Here is a 21,703-nt window from a genome sequence, read left to right as displayed (position 1 = left end):
CCAAATCAGGTCTTATCAGAAACCAGCAGGGAAGGAAAAATAACAAATTAATATGGTGTTGAAATTAAACGTATACATGTACACACACACACGCACATACTGCACACACACACAAGCCTAACCCCAAACTATTCACTTATTAATTACCGTAGAGAAATTAAAGGAAAGATGAGAGGAGATAGTGACTCCACTGCAGTCTGGATCCAACTGTCAAAAAGGTCAGGACAGCACTTTCTGCAGTCAGCGCCTAATAGGAACCAAATGAAGATGGAGAGTGTGGCACTGGAGATGGATTTTTCTGTAGCTCAATTTCTCACAGCATGTTCATTTATTGTGACTGCAACAAGGGGTAGAGGGGGGATGTTCACATCCATGCACACAACCCCCTAATAATATTTGTCTATCGTGCTAAATTGCCATTCCAAGAAGTAATCTTTCCTTCCAAGTGTCAATCTGACCTACATTGTGACAGATGCAACACCAACAAAATTGGAATGGCCAGTGATGGTAAGCAGCAGTACTAGTCGTGGGACTTACACTTTTGCAGCTGGTGAGGTTGTCCTTGAAGCTAGATGTGCAGCTGGTTCTCAAAGGAAGAATGGGTTAAGGTGAGTACAAGGTGGAAGACCAGGACTGTCATTGGCCAGGCCTTTGACCAATCACAGGCGAGGTAAGCTCCCTTCACCACAGCAGCATACAGCACTCTCTTAAACCTACATCACAAAGGCAGTTATATGGTCGTTCAGGACCCCCGTGTTCAAACGTCATCTGACAGGGCAAGACTGACCAGAGGTGACGGCCTGCCACCTTGAGTTTGTTTTGCTTTCAGTTACCCTTTGACCCGTCAATCCTACGCATTTAATTTAAGCCCAGAAAATGCTCAAGGCCTTTTGTGCAACGCGCAGTGAAAGAGCGTTTCTTCTGAAAACCCTTACGACTGTAGGAAAGGGGAGAGAAAAAAAAAACGATTGAAAAGAAATGAAAAAGAGAAAAAAAAAAAAAGCATGAACCCTTTTTTTTCACATGCGATTGGATTTCAGCCCAGTCAGAGAACAGCTGAATAGGCCTTGATTGAAATAAAGTCAAGGACAGAGGCCTGTGTGAATGCAGTCAGGGCGCAGACTTTAATACGGCCCACAGCTCTGGGACTTTTCCAGAATCCAGCAGCTGTGTAATCCCGCTGGCGAACAAGCCTTTCTGTCTGTTATCTATTAGACTTGCGAATGAGACGGATTTCAATAGCGACAAAGCTCCAGAGGTTGCTCTGCTGTCAAACCAAAGTTTAAAATACAGCCACAATTTCGTTAGACCAGGTCCCCATCTCTCGGGAACGAACAAAACCTCAAAGTACACAGGAGATTTACCGTCCACATGCAGTAAGCAGAACCTGGGAATTCTCCTTGTGTAATAGGCTACCCACCCCACAGAAGCCACCCCCCCACCCCCCACTACAGAGGCTCAGATGTAATGTGCGCCACCAATCAAATTAAATTCTAATTCCTTGGATTAACATAAAAATTCAATATCCTTGGGAGAGAGGCATATGGCAAAAATGATTTCTATGCAAATATATGGAAGAAACCATGATCTTAAGCTGGCTATCATAATGACCCATCTCTCAAAATCAGACAGTGACATTCTGTGGGTCGTCTGGTTTACTCCAAGAATACAACTATATAATCTCTATATGATACAACATTGAGTTAGAAAAACATGTAGTCTTGACTTATTTAGCGTGTGAATATTCAGGGACGCTGCAAAAGTAATGATTTCCTCCAGCTGAGTGAAACTAGAATGTGTCACTACATTTCTTCTGATAATCTGCAGAATTACAGAGCTGGTTTCATAGTTGTGTTCGTACTGATTATTATCTTTTTTTTTTTTTTTTTTTTTTCAGAAACAAAATATACATAAAATGTCTGACTGAGCATGTCCAAATAATGAACTCAAAAAGAAGTATTTATTTTTCAAAGGACCCCCCATGCATATCACTTCCAAACAAAACGTGTGTTAACGTATTCTCAGCAATGGGGCTTATGTCAAAAGCAACACATCTCAGTAAAAATGAAAATATAATCATCCTCTGATACCCTGTTGGCCATTTAAAATATCTGGCTAAAAATATCCCAAACAAATTGAGCACTAGCTGAGGTTGAAAAAAGTACAGATTGTCATCGATTCACATTGATTAATCCATGAACTTGAAGTGACAGATATAGAAGGTTGTGTCGCTCTTTCCTTCTGTGGGAATTTTATTTACTGTTGCAGAAACACAAAGTCTGACCTTCATCCAATACTGGTGGGGAAACAGAGCAGCAAAAGCGGTGAGAAGGATCTCCACCTGACCATGATCAGACCTATTCCACACACCCGTGCCGTTTCAGCTAACGCAAAACATTCTCACAATGATGCTGCCATGTAGCGGCAATGTTATAACGCTGACAAAATAATCCAGTAACATTGTGAGATCATTTTATGTTAGCTGGGTTTTCAGAACTTTCCACCAATTCTATCACCCCCGCATGACCTGACTAACAATGATGTCAGGTGTGATGTCACTCATGTGACAGAGGAGAGAGCTGATGCAGAGAGCTCGCTGAGCAGAGAACGCATAACCCCCACTCCCCCCACCCCCTGCATACAACAGGCTCCGTCACTAGGTAAGCAGAATGTGTTCAAGTTCAAGCCACTCATAATACTGTCTCACCCCTTTCAGCAAGGGAGTGAGAACGTGAGCGCTGTTACAATCGCTAAAAGCAAAAAAAAAAAAACAAAAAAAAAAACAAAAACGCAACACACCTTTGACTGCGTGCGTGTCAGTGTGTGAAGTGCGTGTGCTATTATTAGCTTGCCACCTGTTTCCCATGGCAACACTCACACATAATGCAGAGTAAATAGTGAACCCCACAGGCAGAGGTAATTTATGCCCGTTTAGCGAAGACACAGTTTAGCGAACTGTTACAAATTGGCGAGGAGATGCATTTAAACCTGGAACACTGAAAGGATGGCGTTTAGCCTCCCCAACTCAAACAGTCACAAACAGTGCATCTCCAATTTATTACGGTAAGAGACGGGGCTTTTCATGTGCCGCCGCTTTTCACAACCAATGGGTTTCAGTATCTTTCATACGGCCGTATTTTACCCCGGCCCATGTGAACGGATGATCCTGAGTGCAGCAGAGTAATTTATCAGAGATTAACATTCTTTGGATTTCGGTTTTAAACCCCACAGAATCTGACTGAAGTACAATCACTTTTACTGTTTAACGATTAGTGGGTGCTGTGTGACCAGGGGGGCTGAAGAACCAGGTTAAAATCAGTGTAATTAATAGTGAAATGAAAAGGGCTGTGCACAATTGCATCTTATCTAAATCTTCTTGTGGTTTCGTTGTTCAGTGGCTTGAGGAAACCCAGATCTGAAGGCTTACGCGTACATGTAACATAATATTTAAGACTGTCCTGGTTTTTGATTATCACAAGCTACATTTCCTATCAGGGGATTCTCCCGCCTCTGAATATTTTATAGAGCATGAGTGGCTACAACCCTCGGCTGTCTGTGGAAGTACCCTGAACCCAGGAGAGCCAATGAACCACTAGCTCAGCCCATGCCTCTTAGCCATGGATTCATTAAAACGTTGTTGCACGGATCAGTTTAATCCTGATGTGCGTGCGTGCATGTGCGTGTGTCTGTGTCTGTGTGTGTGTGTGTGTGTGTGTGTGTGCAAATTCAACCTCAGCACAACATTTACTTTCTGTCTCAGGTAATCAATAAAGGAAAATAAATTTTACTGTAATCCAAACATACTGAAACCCACAGCCATTCACCGAACTGAGCATTCATATATACGTGGTCACGCGTACACACACACACCCACACACACACACAGCTACTGACCTTCCATAGCATACTTCATGTCCATGGCGAAGAGATTCCATGTGATCTCTGCACTGATTTTGCCCATGTTAAGCTCTTGTGGAAACCTACAATCAAAGTAAAGTCGATCAAACTTTGGTCATGCTGTTGAAAAAGTATGTGGTTTGTACTACAGTATCAGCTGGAAGACATCTACCAAATACAAAATATAATAATTCTAAATCAAGAAAAAGAAAACTGCCCATTTTATAAATAGCATAAATAAATAATGTTTTTCCAGATAATTTCCAATTCAATACTTGAGAGACCATTATAAAATAAAGGCTTATTATCCAGTTTCTATAGCAACTTGTTTACCAAGTAATAAATTGAAATGCTTATTAATAGCTTATAATGCATGGGATTCCACAGTGTCCATGCATTCCTGAAGCATTCATCAAACCAGCCCAAACAGGATGTCAGTGGTTTAGGGTTATCTACAAACATAAGAGAGGTTGTAGATATTTCATTCACATTTATGGAGATTCATTCCCTGGCTTGAAAATTCACTGTCTCTGCAGGTGCCATTTTTGGGGCAATATTAAACAACCAGCTTCTGTCACATGACCACTTCTCCCCAGCAATTAGATCAGCACGAGCCATGTAACAGTTTTTCAACAAATCAGTGGTGTGGTAATCTAAATCATCTATGAGCTGCCCACCTTCAGCTAATCCAAATCATCAGTTAGAAGGTTAGGGGAAACTACGATCATTAAATAAGAATCGAATACATATTTAATATACAGATTACTTTTTTTCCAGGGCTTTATTAATGATAAAATCTACACATAAGTAATTGTTTTAATATACATTAACTTTAGCAGCACTCAAGCTACATCAGTCACACAGCTGAATAACTAAATCCATTGGAAACTGCGCTCACAATGGGATCACAAATCTAAAATCATACGCATTTTTTTTTTAGACTCGTAGCAATGTCCATGCTCAGGAGTCACCACTCAAAGGTTTCTCCTCTGACACCCATTACCACCACTAAAGAATGAAGCCAACTTTACATGAATATTACATGCAGTATTAGGATAATGGCATCCATGAACAACAGAACAGTAAATCTGCCAGGAAGCACGGGCCGATGCTGTTTAGTATCTGGTGCATAACAGCTGAAGCTCTCAAGCAGTATTACCCTACATGCATCTGTAACACTCTCACGGACACCTGTATCTCTCCTAAATAATTCTCAACCACTCTCCCTATCGAATCCCTTCAATTACATCTACCACCACTAACACAGAGATCGCAAGCAGGGCAGGGCTTACTGTGCTGTATACGAGTATCTTCTCTGAAAGATGGCTCCTAATCTGTGGTCTTTTTTTACATTACATTACAGGCATTTAGCAGACGCTCTTATCCAGAGCGACTTACACAACTTTTTTACATAGCACTTTACATTGTATCCATTTATACAGCTGGATATATACTGAAGCAATGCAGGTTAAGTACCTTGCTCAAGGGTACAACGGCAGTGTCCTTACCCGGGAATCGAACCTGCGACCTTTCGGTTACAAGCGCAGTTCCTTACCCACTGTGCCACACTCCTCTTTTAAAGTTACATGTCACAGGAGAGGAGGGGTGAATATAAAAATGTTGACTTCTGATAATAAAACAGATTTGAAAAAAATAAGGTTGAACATCGCCACCCCCGCCACCCCCATTCGTGACTCACTGATTGATTACGGGGGTGTATGCCGTCCTGTCCTCATCGATAACAGACACCATCAGGGTGATGAGTTTGGGCCAGAAGTCCAGGTTCTTGATTGACGGGCCCTGCTCCTCACGTGGGATATCCTGTTTTTTAGCCTATGTGTGATGGAGTATGAGAGAGAGAGAGAGAGAGGGTTTAAGATGCTGCTTCACAATATTGATGAATAATAGAATTACTGCCAATCAAGAACCTAAAGTAGCCTTTTTGAAAATGCAGGTTCTTTGCAGGTCTGCTTCCCTGTATTTTTTAGATCAGCATAGTCCTCCTGGGCCGCTACTAAAGAGGGAACAGCTGGACTGGTCCCCTCAAAAAACAAAAGCCAAAAAAAGAAGAAAAAAATCTGCCTTTTTTACCTCTTTGCATGATGATGAGATGACAAATTTTTCAGCTCTTTAGTTTGTTCTGTAAAATGTATGATCCTATATCTGGACAGTGTCACACAATTCTTCAGTTTAGATGTGCAGCGCTGGTCCCTGCTGCTGCAGATTCACCCATGTTTTCATTATTCTAAAACTGCCAGCCGATAATTAAGACCGTTATGGCAAAATGATAATACAAAATCAACATTGCTGAAGGTGCCAAATTATTATCTCGTAACCAATGAGCACTTTGAGTACTTTATTTTAAAATATTTCCTCCTGTTTTCACTCACTCTTCATTAGGAAACAAGGGAGAAATCATGAAACATTCTTCCGGGCTGTCACTCCTAGGACTCCTGTGAGGGTACTACTGGCCACTAGGTGTCGTACAAAACTGTCCAATCAAACGGCACATCAAATAACATAAGACACATCAACACAAATGCATAATCCAGATTGTAACACACATAAATACTTATAACATGAATATATGTTATTTGCCCTCAAATTAAATCATTATGTTAACTCGTATACACTCATAATATTATCTCCCCACAGGCATGTGTGCGACATAGAGTCAGGCACCGCAAAAGCCAGCTCAGTCACCCACCCCCACCGTGGGTCCTCCACTGAATCCACAAACAAGGTAGCAAAGAGGGTCAGTGTATTAAATAGCATAAAGGTTACTTGTGGTGGGGCGATAACTTAGTTTTGAGGCCAGTAAAGCAGAGGATGTCCCAGTAAAGCGGCGGGGATTTACTCTTTGGTAACTATAAAATGGTCTGGCAGTGTGAGGGGTGTGAGGTCAGGGATACCCGCACATGGGTGTTAATGCTGAGGAGACAGGAAAGGGAGGGAAAGTGCTTGTGTTTGGCTAAAAGGGGAGCCAAGCTGGTGGAGCAGGTGTGGGCATGGTTGTAGCAGGTTTAGTATGATGACACCGGGAGGTGGTCTCCTCTCATTTGAACCAAACGCTTGCCCTTCAAATAGCGGTCACCCAGGATTTTAACTGAGATTATCATCCTCTCATTTGCTGGTTAACTTAATATTTGGAAAAGTCAACATAATGTGCCCAGCAAAATATGCTGCAACAGAAAAAATATGGAACATTAAGTCTTCATAAAATACAGCCTTACATGCGCGCGCGCGCGGACACACACACACACACACACACACACACACACACACAGCAGTCCATTTACAGTAACCTTTGCTGTCTGAGAGATATGGCCACAGCCCCATCATACATAAGCACAGCTCAAGCATATATGTAAGATAAACAAACACAAATATTGTCTCATTGACTGTGACAAAGGGGAAGCCCGAAAGAAGCCTACTGAAGCAGCAGCACCAATCCCTTCTGTGCGATTTCTCAGGCTGACAATTGTGGCAAAACTCAGTGAAGCTAAACATTCTATGCTCCTGGTACATTTGCACATGAGTCATGTGAAAGAAAAAAAGAGATATGAAAAGGACTGGCTGTACAGTAATACATTTTTACCCCCTTATCTAAATTGCTTTACTGATAGCAGACCAAGAGTGCATGTGATTCTGGAACATGCATGCACAACCCCCCCCCCCCCCACAAATCTCACTTGAGGGCTACAGTTGTCTTCTATTCAGAAATACTGCCTGCCCCACAAATACACTGCCAGTCACCAACATGTGCTGCGTCTCATGCAGACTGATAGCGTATGCTATGATGCTATAAGCCAATGAATGTCGCAATTGCGCGGACAAGAATAGAGGAATATACTGGAATACACTATGTTCCTCATCAGAAGGAATACAATGCAGTTTTGATTAGGCTGGGTTCAATTTGATTATCAAATAGTCAGCTGTTCAATATTTAATAGCCCTTTGCAGAAAACCTTTGTAGTGAAATCAATATTAAGGGAAAGAAATATAAGGGGCGGTAGGGCCAAAATATACAACTCACCTATCATATGAATGCAGGAGAAACTAATGTCTCAAGTGTCTGTACAATGTACAATTAGAGCAGTAGAATATCACATGGACCTTCCTATCAGAGCTCAAACTTTATATAGGTTCTCAGGACCTATGTAAAATGCTCATATTATGTGAAACCACACTGAAAATATTTCATATGTGATGGAAGGAAGAATATATTCCAAAAAAGTGGGATAACTGAGCAAGAAATCACTCACTTCATTAAGATTCCTCTCACTGACTCTGCAACAATTCTGTCTCTGCAGTGTGCTAAAAACAGGATTTCTTGATGATGATCTTTGACATGATAGCTCACTTAAAAACAAACAAAGCAATAATTTGATGACAGAACAATGCACCTGGCAAATGCTAAGTGGATGAAACTGGAAAATTGGTAACGCATCATTTGGGTAGTGAAATGAAGCTGAAGAATTCAACCTCATGACAGATACCCTCTTAGCTGCCACACTTGCGATACTGAATGGTCTATATCTGGCCACTGTCGTCCACGTGTAAAAAGACACCAGCACATTCATCAGTGAAACACTTCTTTTGTGTCTTTTGAAACATTTCCCCAAAGATAGAGACTACGAAAATGAAATTTCAAATGCAGAACCCGGACATGAACAGCTAAACTCTTGTCTTCCAAAGCACACTAGCTCATTTACAGGTCGGATTGCCAAATGCCAACAATTCGCAGGAAAAATGGGACATTGTAGAGGTCAGCTTAATTGGAAATACTGCACATCCTGAATAATGAAACAAATGTCACCCCAGGAGGCGAACCTGCTATAAAAAACATGTCCTGGTATTTGTAGGGTGTTCATTTCAAATTGAAGCTGGTATTCAATCAATACAGCCTTTTGTCTTTAAATTAAATTATGTCTTACCTTTTTTTTATATTTCTCTGAAATGGTTTAAAATGAAACCGTTTTGTTTGCTTGGTTGTTGAATTATTCAAAAACTGTGCAAGATGCTTGCAGATAAATTCATTAAGGACAAAGTGCACTGGGGCCAGCCTGAGTTAAGGCTGGAAGAACAGAAAGATGAATGCTGACACAATCTCGCTCTTTCCTTATCAGTGCGAACCAAGGATCTGTTCAATACTATTGTCAAATCCAAAAACCGATTCTATTTAAGGCACAGCATACAAAGAGGAAGTTAGAGGGCCGACTTTTTCCGTGTCTAAAAGAATGGTGCATTGCTGAGATTACAGCTCCTGCTTCAAACAACACCGTTATTTAGCTTAGGGTTGGCACTAGGGAACAATATCAAGCCCATGGCTATGAAAGGTGTTGCTGCTGGGCAAAATGCATTACTGGCCATAAGAAACTGAAGATATCAGTGATTAGTGGTGAGGCACCAATCACTGTGCTTAGCAGAGTTATTCCCATTTCCATTGGTTTATGCAGTGTGTGAGGCCTGTCTGAGCAAGGCATTGCTAATCAGGAGGCACCAATTATGAGGTGTGCTGTTCTGCTAGTTAACTGCATTCAGCCAGAGTACAATCCACTTCCTTTCTGAATATGTCCACACACCCTCTCTCTCTCTCACATGCACATGCACATGCACACACATAAATGTGCATGCACGTACCCAAACAACACCATTTCTCCCGAACAGTCAGGGGTTTTCCAAATGTGAGGTTTTTTTTTTTCCAACTTACAGGTTCACAGGCCTTCACAGCTAATGAACATGAGGACTGGATTTGGACTCTCCTGCTTTTCCTTTAGTCAGCAGTGATTGGCTGCTTATTTGGGGTTGCCCAGTGGAACCCTTAGTGTGGTTGTGACACACCGTTCGGCTCTCTCTGGATTTAAAAAAGTAAAATGACTGGTTTTATTTTAAAAGTCAGGGGCGGGGCTGTCTGAGATGGCACATTTCATCTGCTTGCCAAAACATCAAGAATAAATCCAGGTGATGTTTCCAGGGGTCTTCCAGAATGTTCTCTGGCTCTGTGTTCTTGCAGGCTCTTTGTGCTCTGTCGCTGATGATTGAATGTGATTTGAAATACTACGCTGGCAGGGTCAACAGAAAGCTAAGCATTAAATATTCACCATGCGGAGAGCGATGGATATTCAACAGCAAACACTTCTAGATTCAACAACAGTATAAGGGCACTTATTAGGGTTTCTTCAGGATTAACGATTCCTTTACTAAGCAGATGTCCAATTGCTAATTTACCAGGTTTCTGTTCAAGTGTATTGGACCTGAGTGTAATTAGCACCTGCATCTATCTTTCACATGAAGCAACTGCCAATAACCCCCTGGGCTGTTTGAACACATAAAGCGAAAGACCGACTTCATCAACATTTGAATGTACTAGGCTTTATTGTGGTACGGAATAGAACTAAAGGTTAACGATAAAGTGTAGCAGACTTCACCATTATTATTATTATTATTATTATTATTATTATTATTATTTTAAACATTTTTTAAGACGGAGTGAAAATCCATAATCTATTCCTCTTTGCCCATGTTCTTGTCCTATGTATGGTATGAGTGTTTTGAACAGGGACATGATAACACCCCTTCCTTGCTCACCTCCTCTGTAGTGACATTAACATGATTGTGGTTGGGAACTGATGAAAGCCCTAACTCTACTGTTCCCACGCATGCATACACACAGTACACCTTGCGGGAATGTTAATTCAATCCCCAGTACGGGAGTGCTGGTTCACAGACCTGGCAGATCAGTCTCTCCCTGGAATCTGCAGATTTCTATCACGCAAAATCTTTTCTGGGCATGCATCCAGAGGCATTCTCAGTATGGAAAGGTGGGCAGAAGCCTCGTGTCTGAATGCCAATGGCAAATAAACATGCAAATCCCATTTCTGAGATATGACACACTACCTGTGATTTATTTTTTCCATTAAGGCAGGCCCAGAAAATTCAGTGCCATAACACAAAAGTTCACTGGGGGGGAGGGGGGCTGGGGATTCAATTATGATTATGCAATTCATTAAATATGACTGCAGCTAATTCTACCATATATATCGCCTTTCACAATATTTTAATTCAGACATGCATCTATATATGGTATTTCTGTGCCTCAGGCCTTTTAAAGGGCTTTGAATTAGTGGTTTATTCCATATATTCAAGTAATGACTCTCCCTGGGGTTCATTTCCCTAATTGACTCCCCCGCCCCCAACCAGTTAGAAATGTGCGTTAAACCAGAAATTGTATGATGTAGTTCAATTTTTTAAAAGAAGGGCCTTATGTGCCCTTTAAGGGAGGGAGACATCACTTTTTCAGATTATCGTATTGGGAGCAATCCTATCACACAGGGAAAGTCACACTGTAGGTTGGGATGGCACGTTGAGATACGCATGCTGCATGCTGCATGGTGCCCTCTGAGCATGTTTGGTTGCGCGTCGCTGTCATTCAGTCCCCGTTCTGCAGGGCGGACCAGCCCGGTCGCTCCATGACAGATGGCGCTGGCAGCGCGGAACAGAAGACACGCTCCAGCGGACGTGCCGTTTGGGTTTCAGCCGTGCGGCGTGAGCGTGCCAGTTAAGTCGGAAGCGCGCCATGTGTGAAGCCCGACTTCCAGAGAAGCGTTACACATTCACACCGTCTCCTTTCCTGTTTCCCCCCCCAATATTCAGCCGCAGTCGGGTAATGTTCACAAGTAAGCACAAGTATTATCATGCACTGAGTGAAAGACCCAGGGAAACTTTACTGACTTCCTGTTTTATTCAGTTGCCGGGAATTCATTGCTGGTTTGGGGCAGGAACATATCAGTAGGAAGTCCTGGCTTAGGGTATGCCATTAGTGAAGCTGAACTCGTACATTTTACGTCACCCTTGTGACATTTACCAGTGCCTGCACATACCTGATCGAGAAGCTGGTTGTAAAGGTCATGGCAGTTGTCGAAAATGTATCTGTAGGTGGAATCCAGGCAAGCTCGTACACAGTCTTTCACCACCATGCTTGCTCTGGGCGGGCTCTGCAGCTCCTGAACCTGAAAGACCATAAACAAAGAGTTAGCTAATAGATAGCATGCAATTATATTCTTACTTAATAAGCATTTTATTGTATTTCATTTTTATTTACTTTTTTATTTTCCTCCAATATGCCCTTCACCAGGGTCACTACCAATGCTTATTTATTTATTTTTAATTTTTTTCATCCAATATGCCCTTCTCCAGGGTCACCACGGACACACACACACACACACACACACACAAATGCACACATGCGCACACACACACACACATATAATCACCATGCCTTGAAAGAGGCAGGCATGTTATTGTTGAGCGCCCCACCAGGAAAGATCGCTTGCATTACATATTCACACATGGCCCACTGGTCCCAGAGCACACTCCTGCACAAGCCTGTGCATGTGTGTATGCCTGTGTAATGAGCCTTGCTGTGCTTCTGGGGAGGGGGGGGGGGGCTGCTGCTGCTTAAATCAGGGTGACATTTTTATTTCACTGCCCCCACTGCAGACAGAGGAGGTCTATGTACCATTTAAACCAAGCCCTGCTCGTCTCCTGGGGTAGAAGCGTCTGCCACTCATTGCAGCACAAGGCTGTTTTCACTGTGTGTGGCGGGGTAACTACATAAATATATGAGTAGAAAAGCATTACTGAATCTGAATATGTAAATATTCAAGGGTAAAGTCAGAATAGGGTGGAAGGCAGTTGTTTTTAAAAGCAGAGAGTGTGCACACAACAGCTTAAGGCAGAAAAAAACATGATCACTGCCATGGATTCAACAGATTTACTGACTTTGTATATTTAAAGACCTCCTTTATGCAAACAGCCAAGCAGTTTTCCCATGAGATTATATGTCACAAATTCAGTTTTCTCCAGTTTTAAATGCCTATAACTGCATTTGCAGACCTGTCCCATTCCTGCAATGTCCAAAGAATAATCCCGTGAGGTTGAGAACAGGAAAGTCCTGCCATCTGGAATCCTTCCTCTCTGGGTGGTTCTCTAACAAATTATGCACCGCCCTGCAGAAGTGCCAGCCACATTTGGCAGTGGCACGATACGGATTTGATACCAGTTTGTGGGACGCACATTTGACAGTCTGAATGAATAGATACTGCAAACCCTGACTGTAGAGACAAATGAAATCATCTTGAAAATCAATAGTAATAAAATGCACAACTGTCATTAACAACATTACATGCAGCAGAAATCAATTTCTGCATTTTAACAAAGCAATTAGAATAGGCAGATCGTAATGTTCTCCATTACATTCCTTTCTTAGATGTAAAAGAATACCACTTAATGGATGCTTTAAAAAAATCAGTGGATACACTTCATATTGTATGAGAATGTTTCATGAACAGCATTGATTGGAATTAAAATGTCTGGCCATGAATCAAAATATGTTGATTGAACACTACAGCATGTGATTGGCACTTTAATGAACTGGCAGTAATTACTGTCCTTCAGCGCAGACTGCAACTGTTTGTGTCCATTATTGCCAAGCTATAATTCATATATATCACTCTGCAATTTAGATATCCATACAACAGCCATTATATTCCATATTAGAAAACCTGCATATCGTGTCATTTTGTCAGCTTGTGCTTCATTCAAATCGTATACTTAACCTCATAATTATTTTCTGGTCAGAGCAACTGTTATGGTGTAGTTTGCAGAGTAGACAACAATGAACTAAAATAAAAAAAAACCAATACAAATAGCAACTCTGGAAAGTTCTCTCAGAGAGAATTTTCCAGATGCCCCCCTCTGGAGTCACTGTCCAATTCAGCAGGCAAAAGCAATGGAAGCCTCAGACGGAACTCGACAATGGGGTGTGATAACAGCATTTGACAATAACAAATTAAAGCTGCCGTTATCTGAAAAAAAGGAGAAATACAGGAGTGGGACGGAGAAGATAAGAACCTCCATACCTTCATTCTGAAGAAGGTGATGCTGGTTAGCAGATCCACTGTGGATTTGAGGTCCTGGAGCCTTTCTGGGTTGCTGGCAGGGAAATTATCCTGGTGATCACATAGTGGGAATGAGACTCTTGCTCACTGATTGCTGTCATTCTCATTCTCTCATCCTTTCTCTCTCTCTTTCTCTCTCTTTCTCTCTCCATTTCACTGTTACCTGTATTAATATACATAATTAAAAATTCAGCACATTACATTTCCATATAACAGATATGCATTTGATGGGGGTTTTATTCCATATCATGCAGTAAATAGTACTGGTACATTTCATGCATTTACATCTTGGCTTTAGAGCCCCTGGATATTGGATGAGGTTGTTGCCCCATACAAGTAATAGTGCTCGGTGTTGTCCACAAAATTTCACAACATCACTCTACAAAACATTTAGCGGTCCACATTTAAAATAAAATAAAATACAATAAAAAAACATTTTACTGCTGACCATTCCAGCAGCATTGTAGAAACTAATGTCTCATGAGTAATGGAACCCAGCGGTACCACAGACGCAAAAGGTCATGACCAAAAAATACACAGTACATAAAACTTTAAGGTCTGTCTCTGCATTCTCCATAAAAATGTTCTGTCTGTAGAACAACTGCATTTTCCCCCCCAAAGCTCTTTAATTGGTCCAGGATGTAACCCAGTGTGCACTATCTCCCATGTGAGAAAAGGACTAATTTAATAAATTGTCTTTTCAGATATCAATCTGTGCCCATTTCAACAGATGGTAGGTTAATTCACAGCAGTCATAAACATCGCTAGATGTGTTCAATAACATCATTTAGATACTAATGAATCTATAATTAATAAATTGCATGCTAGGTATTACAAGCAAGCATAATTCCAAATAGAGTATGAAATATGACAACGGTAGTCTTGGCCTCAGTGCTTCTTCCAAAACAGGGGAAATTGGTTTTTATTTTATATTTGCATAATGGTGTAGAATCATTTCTGTGCTGATGCCAATGTTTCCCTGTGCTCTAGTTTTAAAATGTCAGTGAATTTAGCAGCAGTTATGTAAGGATAGAGTAAAATCTTAATTACAGTCCAAAATGCGCAAGAAATTTCCCATAATCCCAGAGCAAATTTCTTTTTTTAGGCAGTAAATAAGATGTTCGGATAGGTCTTTAGGATGATATTGCCTTACCAGGGGAGAAATTTAAGGGTTCCCATAATTACTGAAAGAGGAATCACAACTAATGTTTGCCTGCATAACTAAAAGATGCATACGCACAGCCCCGAGACAATAAGAGTAAATGTTAAAACCGAGTGTGACATCACCATCTCGCTCACATTCAGGAAGAGGCAAGTGCTTTGGAAGACAGGCTTGTTTCATTCAGGAGAAAGAGACACAGAAATTGAGCAGCCTACGCATATTCCACAGAGAACCTCCAGGATGTTGAGTTTGTATCAGTCTTTTAATGCCACCTCTCCTAAACCCTGTAGAAGTTTTGCTGAGAGTCAGAGTTGTCACAATAGGAAGGAACACCGTCTCTCTTGTGTGTCCCTGAAAGACCGGAGTCAGTGTTTATTAAAACCGTGACTGACACCAGGAAGTGTTACTTCAGCCATGCGCATCAGGAGGAAGTACCGTGCAGCTTTTCACCTGAATCTGTCTTGCTGATTTAGGGAAAGGCAAACTCAACGACACGCTGTTGATCTGAATCTCATTAGTGTCTGATGGCATTCGCTCCTTTCCACGGGACAGTGGGGCGGAGATAAAGCCAGTGTGATATTCTCTGGCTTCTCTCCGTAAACACGTCAGCGCTACGAGTTTGACATCAAAGCTGTTCCAGATCAATCTATGTCTGGAAATCAAAAACGTCAGTGTCTACATTATGCCAAGATATTAGTCAAACTGTGAATTAGCAGTGCTACTTGGAGATAATGTGCTCTACTGTCTCTCCTTGTGTTTCATATTGTTGCTTGGGGAAGAAGAGGGATTTTATTTGATATGAAAAAGATAACACATAAATGTCTTTGAAAAACTGCTGCAATAGCAATCAAAAGTTTTTGAGGAAATGATTGACATCTAAATATGATGCATAACTCTTATAGAAAGAGTAAATTACAGAATTACAATTAACCCACTACAGCACAATCTAATCCAATGTACCCTATTTGTTTTGTTTGCCATGGATTAGTTTTACAATAAAAAAGGAATTACAGGCACAAGGTATTCAACAATTCTATTTTATAACACACAGGTGAATGTGAAGTGTTTTATATATAAGTATAAGTAAAATGGAGTCTGCTCTACAATATATCCAATGTATTATTTACAAACATTAACAATGCCTCCAGTACATACCCGATATTTAGACAGATCAATCCTCAACGAATTGTGCAGCTGGTCTAGGAGTTTGACAAATTTTTCCCTCTGTACAGAAAAATAAAATCTTATTACATGGCATTTTAACACAAAATATAAACTTCACAGAGGAAACTTGACACGATCAAAGATCAGGGTTGAATTTACTGAATGGAAATTACCCCAACCCCGCTCTGCTCTGCTCTGGTAAAAACAGGAAATAATAATGATTACAACTACAGCTGGACACATACTATACACAATTAATTCAGGTTAAATACCTTGCGCAAGGATACAACAGCAGTGCCCGCCCTGGGAATCAAACCTGCAACCTTTCAGTTTACCGGGACTGTTCCCTAACCACTGTACTACACTGCCCTGGAATGCAACAGGGACAGACAGATGGGAAGCGGGAGCACGGACTCACTCCGAAGTTGGAGGCAGCGAAGCGGTCGGAAGCGGAGATGTTGGTGGTGGCCGTGGTGGTGTGAGCGAAGTAGGCGTTGATGTTGGCCAGCAGGTTGCTCATCACAGCTGGCACACCGGGACACATGTACTTAGAGGACAGGCAGGAGAAATGCCTGAAAAAGACACGGGATAGCACACAGTAACTATGGGCCACAATCACTTCTCAAGCCAAGCATGCCAGCTGTGCATATGACTGAATACCAGCGGGAGAGCAAAATCACAACGTGGGAAAAATATGCAAGGGTCTCAGCTGGGAATTCTACAGCTCATCATACAGCGCTGAACCGTAGGCGCTATTCATCAAAACATTTCCATATCTTTACACGTTTTCCTTTAACCCCCCGCCCTGCACTCTAAGCCCCACTCAGGGTTAACCGAATTATGTCACATCTCTGTGAACAACTCTTTTTTTTTTTTTTGGTTTTTAATGTTTAACAATGTCACATCTCCGAAAAGTCAAGTCTGCCGTTGTGCAGAAGTGAAGAGGCGGCTCGGACCCGGCGGTGCGGGTGTTCCCGTCTCGGGGGAGCGCTGTCGGATGGTGCTCATTAGGAAGAAAGCACGAAAGCACCCCACACACGCTGCCTGCAAAGGAAGCAGCCCGCAGCCTGCCGGCACAGCAGGCCGCTGGAATTAGTGCTGAACCCACAGGGCAGGACGGAAATTTACAGCACCAGGGCGGGGAATCGTAATTACAAAGCGGCGAGCAGGCACCTTAAGGCCCCAGCTAAAACACAACACGCCTTTCCGTTCCTATTAGAAGACTAATAGAGCATATAGCGGCTGTTATGTCCTCTAGATCGCATATAGCGGCCAGCTGCGCTGAATAACACTGCAAAAGCGAGCTGATACTACACCGCATGTTATGGATCTTTATTCATGGTTTCAGACACAGTTAATTTACTTGGTAATGGTTGCCAGATCTCTCGATTCCCTGAGGTGGGAATTTAAAGGATGCATCAATATGTGTCTGCTGTCATGTTCATATCAATGGTGCAATTACACTGCGTTTGAAGTCTCACACTGTCAGTGCTGTAAGATGAGACTGTACGCCAGGTTTGGGCAATGATCCGAACCTGCACTGAAGAAGCAGGGGTCTCAAAAGGGGAGGCTGCTCCTCCTGTGCTCCTACACAAACTGGTAACATTAATGTTACACGTCACCCTGACCCATTTCCTTTAAGTTTTTATTTGACTTGTTCAAAAGCACTTAATTAAGCTCAAACAATTCACCAGCGTTATGCTCGGAAAAACACAATCATTACTTGAGTGCCACCAGCAGCAACTTATTCACTGTTCTATTAGTGAGCTGTCAGGCGATGGGGATGTAAAGTAAACTCAGTCATTCCCAGTGCTTAATTGGACAGGGATACGCTTCACACTTTATTTCCAGTTCAGAACCGTCAGTGAACAGTTTGCGTCTTTAGTGTGAATGCTAAAATTAAAATGATGCATGGGAAATGTGAGTGTGGTGGGAATTAAAGATGAATGAGGTTTCAGAAAAATAAAATAAAAATAATAAAAATAACAACAATAATAATATCTTCATAATATTGTTCATGCCTTCATCATACACAAGCACCCATTCCTCAGCCCCAGGTTAGTACTAAGCCTGTGCCACCCAAGGCAGGGTGGCTCTAAGTCAGACCAGGTTCTGTGGGTTACCACGGCAACAGTTCCTCCCTACTTCACACCAGGCATCCACTGGACCGTATTCAGCTGTCCACAATGAGAGCTATGCCTGTCTTCCAATGGGTGCTAGCTCTGCTGTAGCACTGTGTGCAGCACTATGGTTTGTTAAAAAATAAAAATAAAAAAATCAATAAAAATCATTGGCTTTTGGGTGGGTGCGGTAGATAGCTCAAGCTAGCGTGCTCGCTGTGTGGGAAGCACAGTGCTGCCTGGGGAGGAACAAAGGCAGGAAAAATAGAAGCACACCCTGAAGTACAGAGCGGCTTTTAAAACAGCATTAGCACTAAGGGGGAGGGACACACAAAAACATCCTGTCTTCACATTACACTGGTTCAACAGTTCTGCCCAGATACATGCCACGACAGGACCAACCCAGCATTCAGGTGAAAACCTGGCTACATTTGGTTGAAAAGTGAAAGTTTTCTAGCCACCTAGGATGTAACCAGACTCTGAGTAAAATCTGAGCTATATTGAGGTTAACCAATTAGATTCTGGCTTTTGCTCACTTGGAAGGATGCAGGACAGGGACAACTAGTCCTCAAGCTGCTGCACAGCTTGTTCTGCTTCCTGAGGAAAATGGCGGTCTCAGCCTTCAGTCTCTCTTGAAGAGGAGCCCTCTTTCAGGTGCAATCAGAATAAATGGCATATGTTACGAGCTGTTGGGTTTGTCTTCTTTATCAAGCCTCGTTTCATTTTAAGCCATCTCTACAGTGCACACAATTGCTCCTAAGTCACAGATCAAACCCCCCCGCCCCACCACATGCATTTCCTTCTCTCATTTCCATCCAAGGCTAAAATGTGATTTATTGTGCATCTTGAAATATGTACATATATTCGCTTGTAACCAAGTGCATCAACTCCTGTTTTGTCTGGAATTCCCTTAACGCCCGTGAAAATAGCAAGTGACCTTTTAACTGTGAGATCATAATCCTCTCATTTGCTGGAATGATTTGGACTGCTAACTTGCTAATTTGGAAAAGTCAACATAATGCTGCCACTGAAAAAATATAAGACATCATCAGGTCTTCATAAAATACAGTCTCACACTCACAAAAATGTGCACACACACACACGCATACACACACACAAACACACCACACACACACACACACCCCCCACACACACACACACACACACAAGCACGCACACACACACGCCAAGTTAGAGTAAGGTCGTTAGGTCCTCTCTTTCTCCAGTGAAGTGCTGGTTCCTGAACAAAGCAATGTATTTGAACTAATCAACAGCCAGCAGACCCTGACCATGGTATGTAGGTCAGATGAGTTCTGGAAATTGGATATTGACCTGGGAGAGGTAACGTCTTTATAGGCATTCACTTAATACAGTCGAATGGAGTGAGTTCTCTGCAACAGTCAAGGAGATCCAATTGGAAAACTCTGATATTTGATATTTCAGCATCAAAGTCTCCATAATATATTTCTGCCATTTATACCATAACAGTTTATATTGTGATGAATTACATGACTTACACCTATAGCCAAAACCTTTTTATATTACCGGTCCATCATCATACTGAAATAACTATGCATTTGCCATAGGTGCACTAAGCCAGGTTGAAGGAAACTCCCTATATAGACCATTTTCAAATGAAAATGGCTGTAATTGCAGAGATGAATTTCAATTCACTGTTCATTTTAAGATGACATTAAAATTGTATTCAGCCTGCTGTCATAGTTCAATGAGCTTTCAAATTTTCATACAGATGCACCTTTGAGATTTTTAACAACATTTTGTGACATTGCAATGATCAGTAAGGTGCCGAATAATTAGCTTGTTTCTGTGACGAGCACATGATAATGATTATCCCAGCCTACGCCACGCGTCAGGTCCCGCAGACCAGTCAGAAACGGGAATGGCTGAGAGAGCCCTGCGGTCCTGATTGAACCCCGAACATGGCGGCGCCAGCGGTGGCTGGAGGCCCTCAGTGTGATGTCATAATTAACCGTAGCGCCAACAGGGCATCCCTGCCTCACTGCTCAATAGCTGTTTCAGTAATGCAGTCCTCTGGCACCGGGGACTGGCGGACCGTGCGGTGAAAAGAAGCGTTTACCGGCTGGCGTGCCCCCTTTCTAAACTGACAGAGGGTGCTAAAGCCCCAGGAATGGGCCTGCGTCTACAATTATTGAAAAAGCTGGGGAATAAACAAGAGCCAACTTTCTGTAAAGCGTCTTTGTGACAGCATCCCTTTAAAAAGCGCGATACAAAAAAAAAAAAAAAGGCATTGAAGTGAATAATGGGGGTGGAGGCTGCGCAGAGCAATTTGAGCGCTCCCCGCAGCGGGACCGGAGACGCTGGGCGAGCGTCACACGCCGCTGTCACACCCCGAGAGAGGCGGCACTGCGTATGGCGGGCACGTACGCGCTGCCGAGGCCGAGTACACCCCCCCCCGCTTCCCAGCGGCTGCTGCGTCCGCCTCGCCATCCCGCGGTTCTGTCTCTCTCTGCCTCCAGTAACGCACTGGGCCAGAGGGAGGACGCGTGACACTGAAGAGTGTGATTCATTACAGAGAGCTGTTCTCCTCCTGCAGTCGGAGCAGGAGCAGGAGGAGAGCGAAACGATACAGAAATGCTGGTCAACTGCCGGTGTTTTCAAGCATCACCAGGGACACAAGGAAAAATGACAATGAGTTAAGAAAAACGTGCGCCATGCACTTCTGTTTTGCATTGGTTAGTAGCTCACACAAACACATCCTGGAATGGAAGACAGTCTCCATTCTCAGGTTCTATCCCTCCCTGCTGTGAACAGATTGTAATTTATGATTGCCACTCCAAACGTGTGAGGGGTTGGCATGACCCTGCCTCTGACAATCTCCTCCCTGTTGCTTTCTGAATTCAGTTCTTCAGAAAAGTCCATGCCTGTTTCAACCATCTACGCCCAATTCAATAGACCTAATACCATAGACAGTAGGTCTTTTGCATACATGCCACAAATTTCTGTGTCACTGTAATCAATAGAGCTTGAGTAGGTAAAGCCATCAAAATGAAAGCGTCCTTCAATGCATCTCAACCTGCCGATGAGGTACGTGGTCGTACTGACTGTGAAAATAGCTTTGAAAGAAGGATTTCTGACAGAATCAAATGGGTAAATGGCCGATGAGGGATTTATGATGGAACCAGAGCAGTTTAATGGTGGCTGAGGGATTTCTGACCGAACTGAACAGATGAATAGTAGCCGGTCGTTACTCACGTCATTGCCTGGTATATGGCCTCCACCCCGTATCGCATGGCGAACTCGTCCACGATCTCCTGGGAGACATCGTCAAAGTAGACCTTCCAGGCCTCGTCACCCTTCACCTCAGGGATCTTCACCACGCCACCGTTCTTCACCTCCGTCAGGTAATGGAACAGGTT

General features: G+C 42.6%; 1 protein-coding gene across 1 annotated transcript in view; it reads right to left on the bottom strand.

The window, feature by feature from the left end:
• LOC135241967 (protein unc-13 homolog C-like) overlaps positions 1–21,703 on the bottom strand; it is a 95,441-nt gene that overhangs the window by 39,691 nt on the left and 34,047 nt on the right. The window contains exons 12-18 of the mRNA XM_064312800.1: positions 21,540–21,703; positions 16,604–16,757; positions 16,177–16,245; positions 13,821–13,910; positions 11,781–11,909; positions 5,597–5,730; positions 3,895–3,980 (exon numbers count right to left, since the gene is read on the bottom strand). Of these exons, the coding sequence (XP_064168870.1) occupies positions 3,895–3,980; positions 5,597–5,730; positions 11,781–11,909; positions 13,821–13,910; positions 16,177–16,245; positions 16,604–16,757; positions 21,540–21,703 (826 nt within the window). The remainder of the gene's footprint in view (positions 1–3,894; positions 3,981–5,596; positions 5,731–11,780; positions 11,910–13,820; positions 13,911–16,176; positions 16,246–16,603; positions 16,758–21,539) is intronic.

This window comes from Anguilla rostrata, chromosome 16, assembly GCF_018555375.3.
Source record: "Anguilla rostrata isolate EN2019 chromosome 16, ASM1855537v3, whole genome shotgun sequence".
Lineage (NCBI taxonomy): Eukaryota > Metazoa > Chordata > Actinopteri > Anguilliformes > Anguillidae > Anguilla > Anguilla rostrata.
Note: the sequence above shows the minus strand (reverse complement) of the source record. Positions and strands in the feature narration are given on the sequence as shown.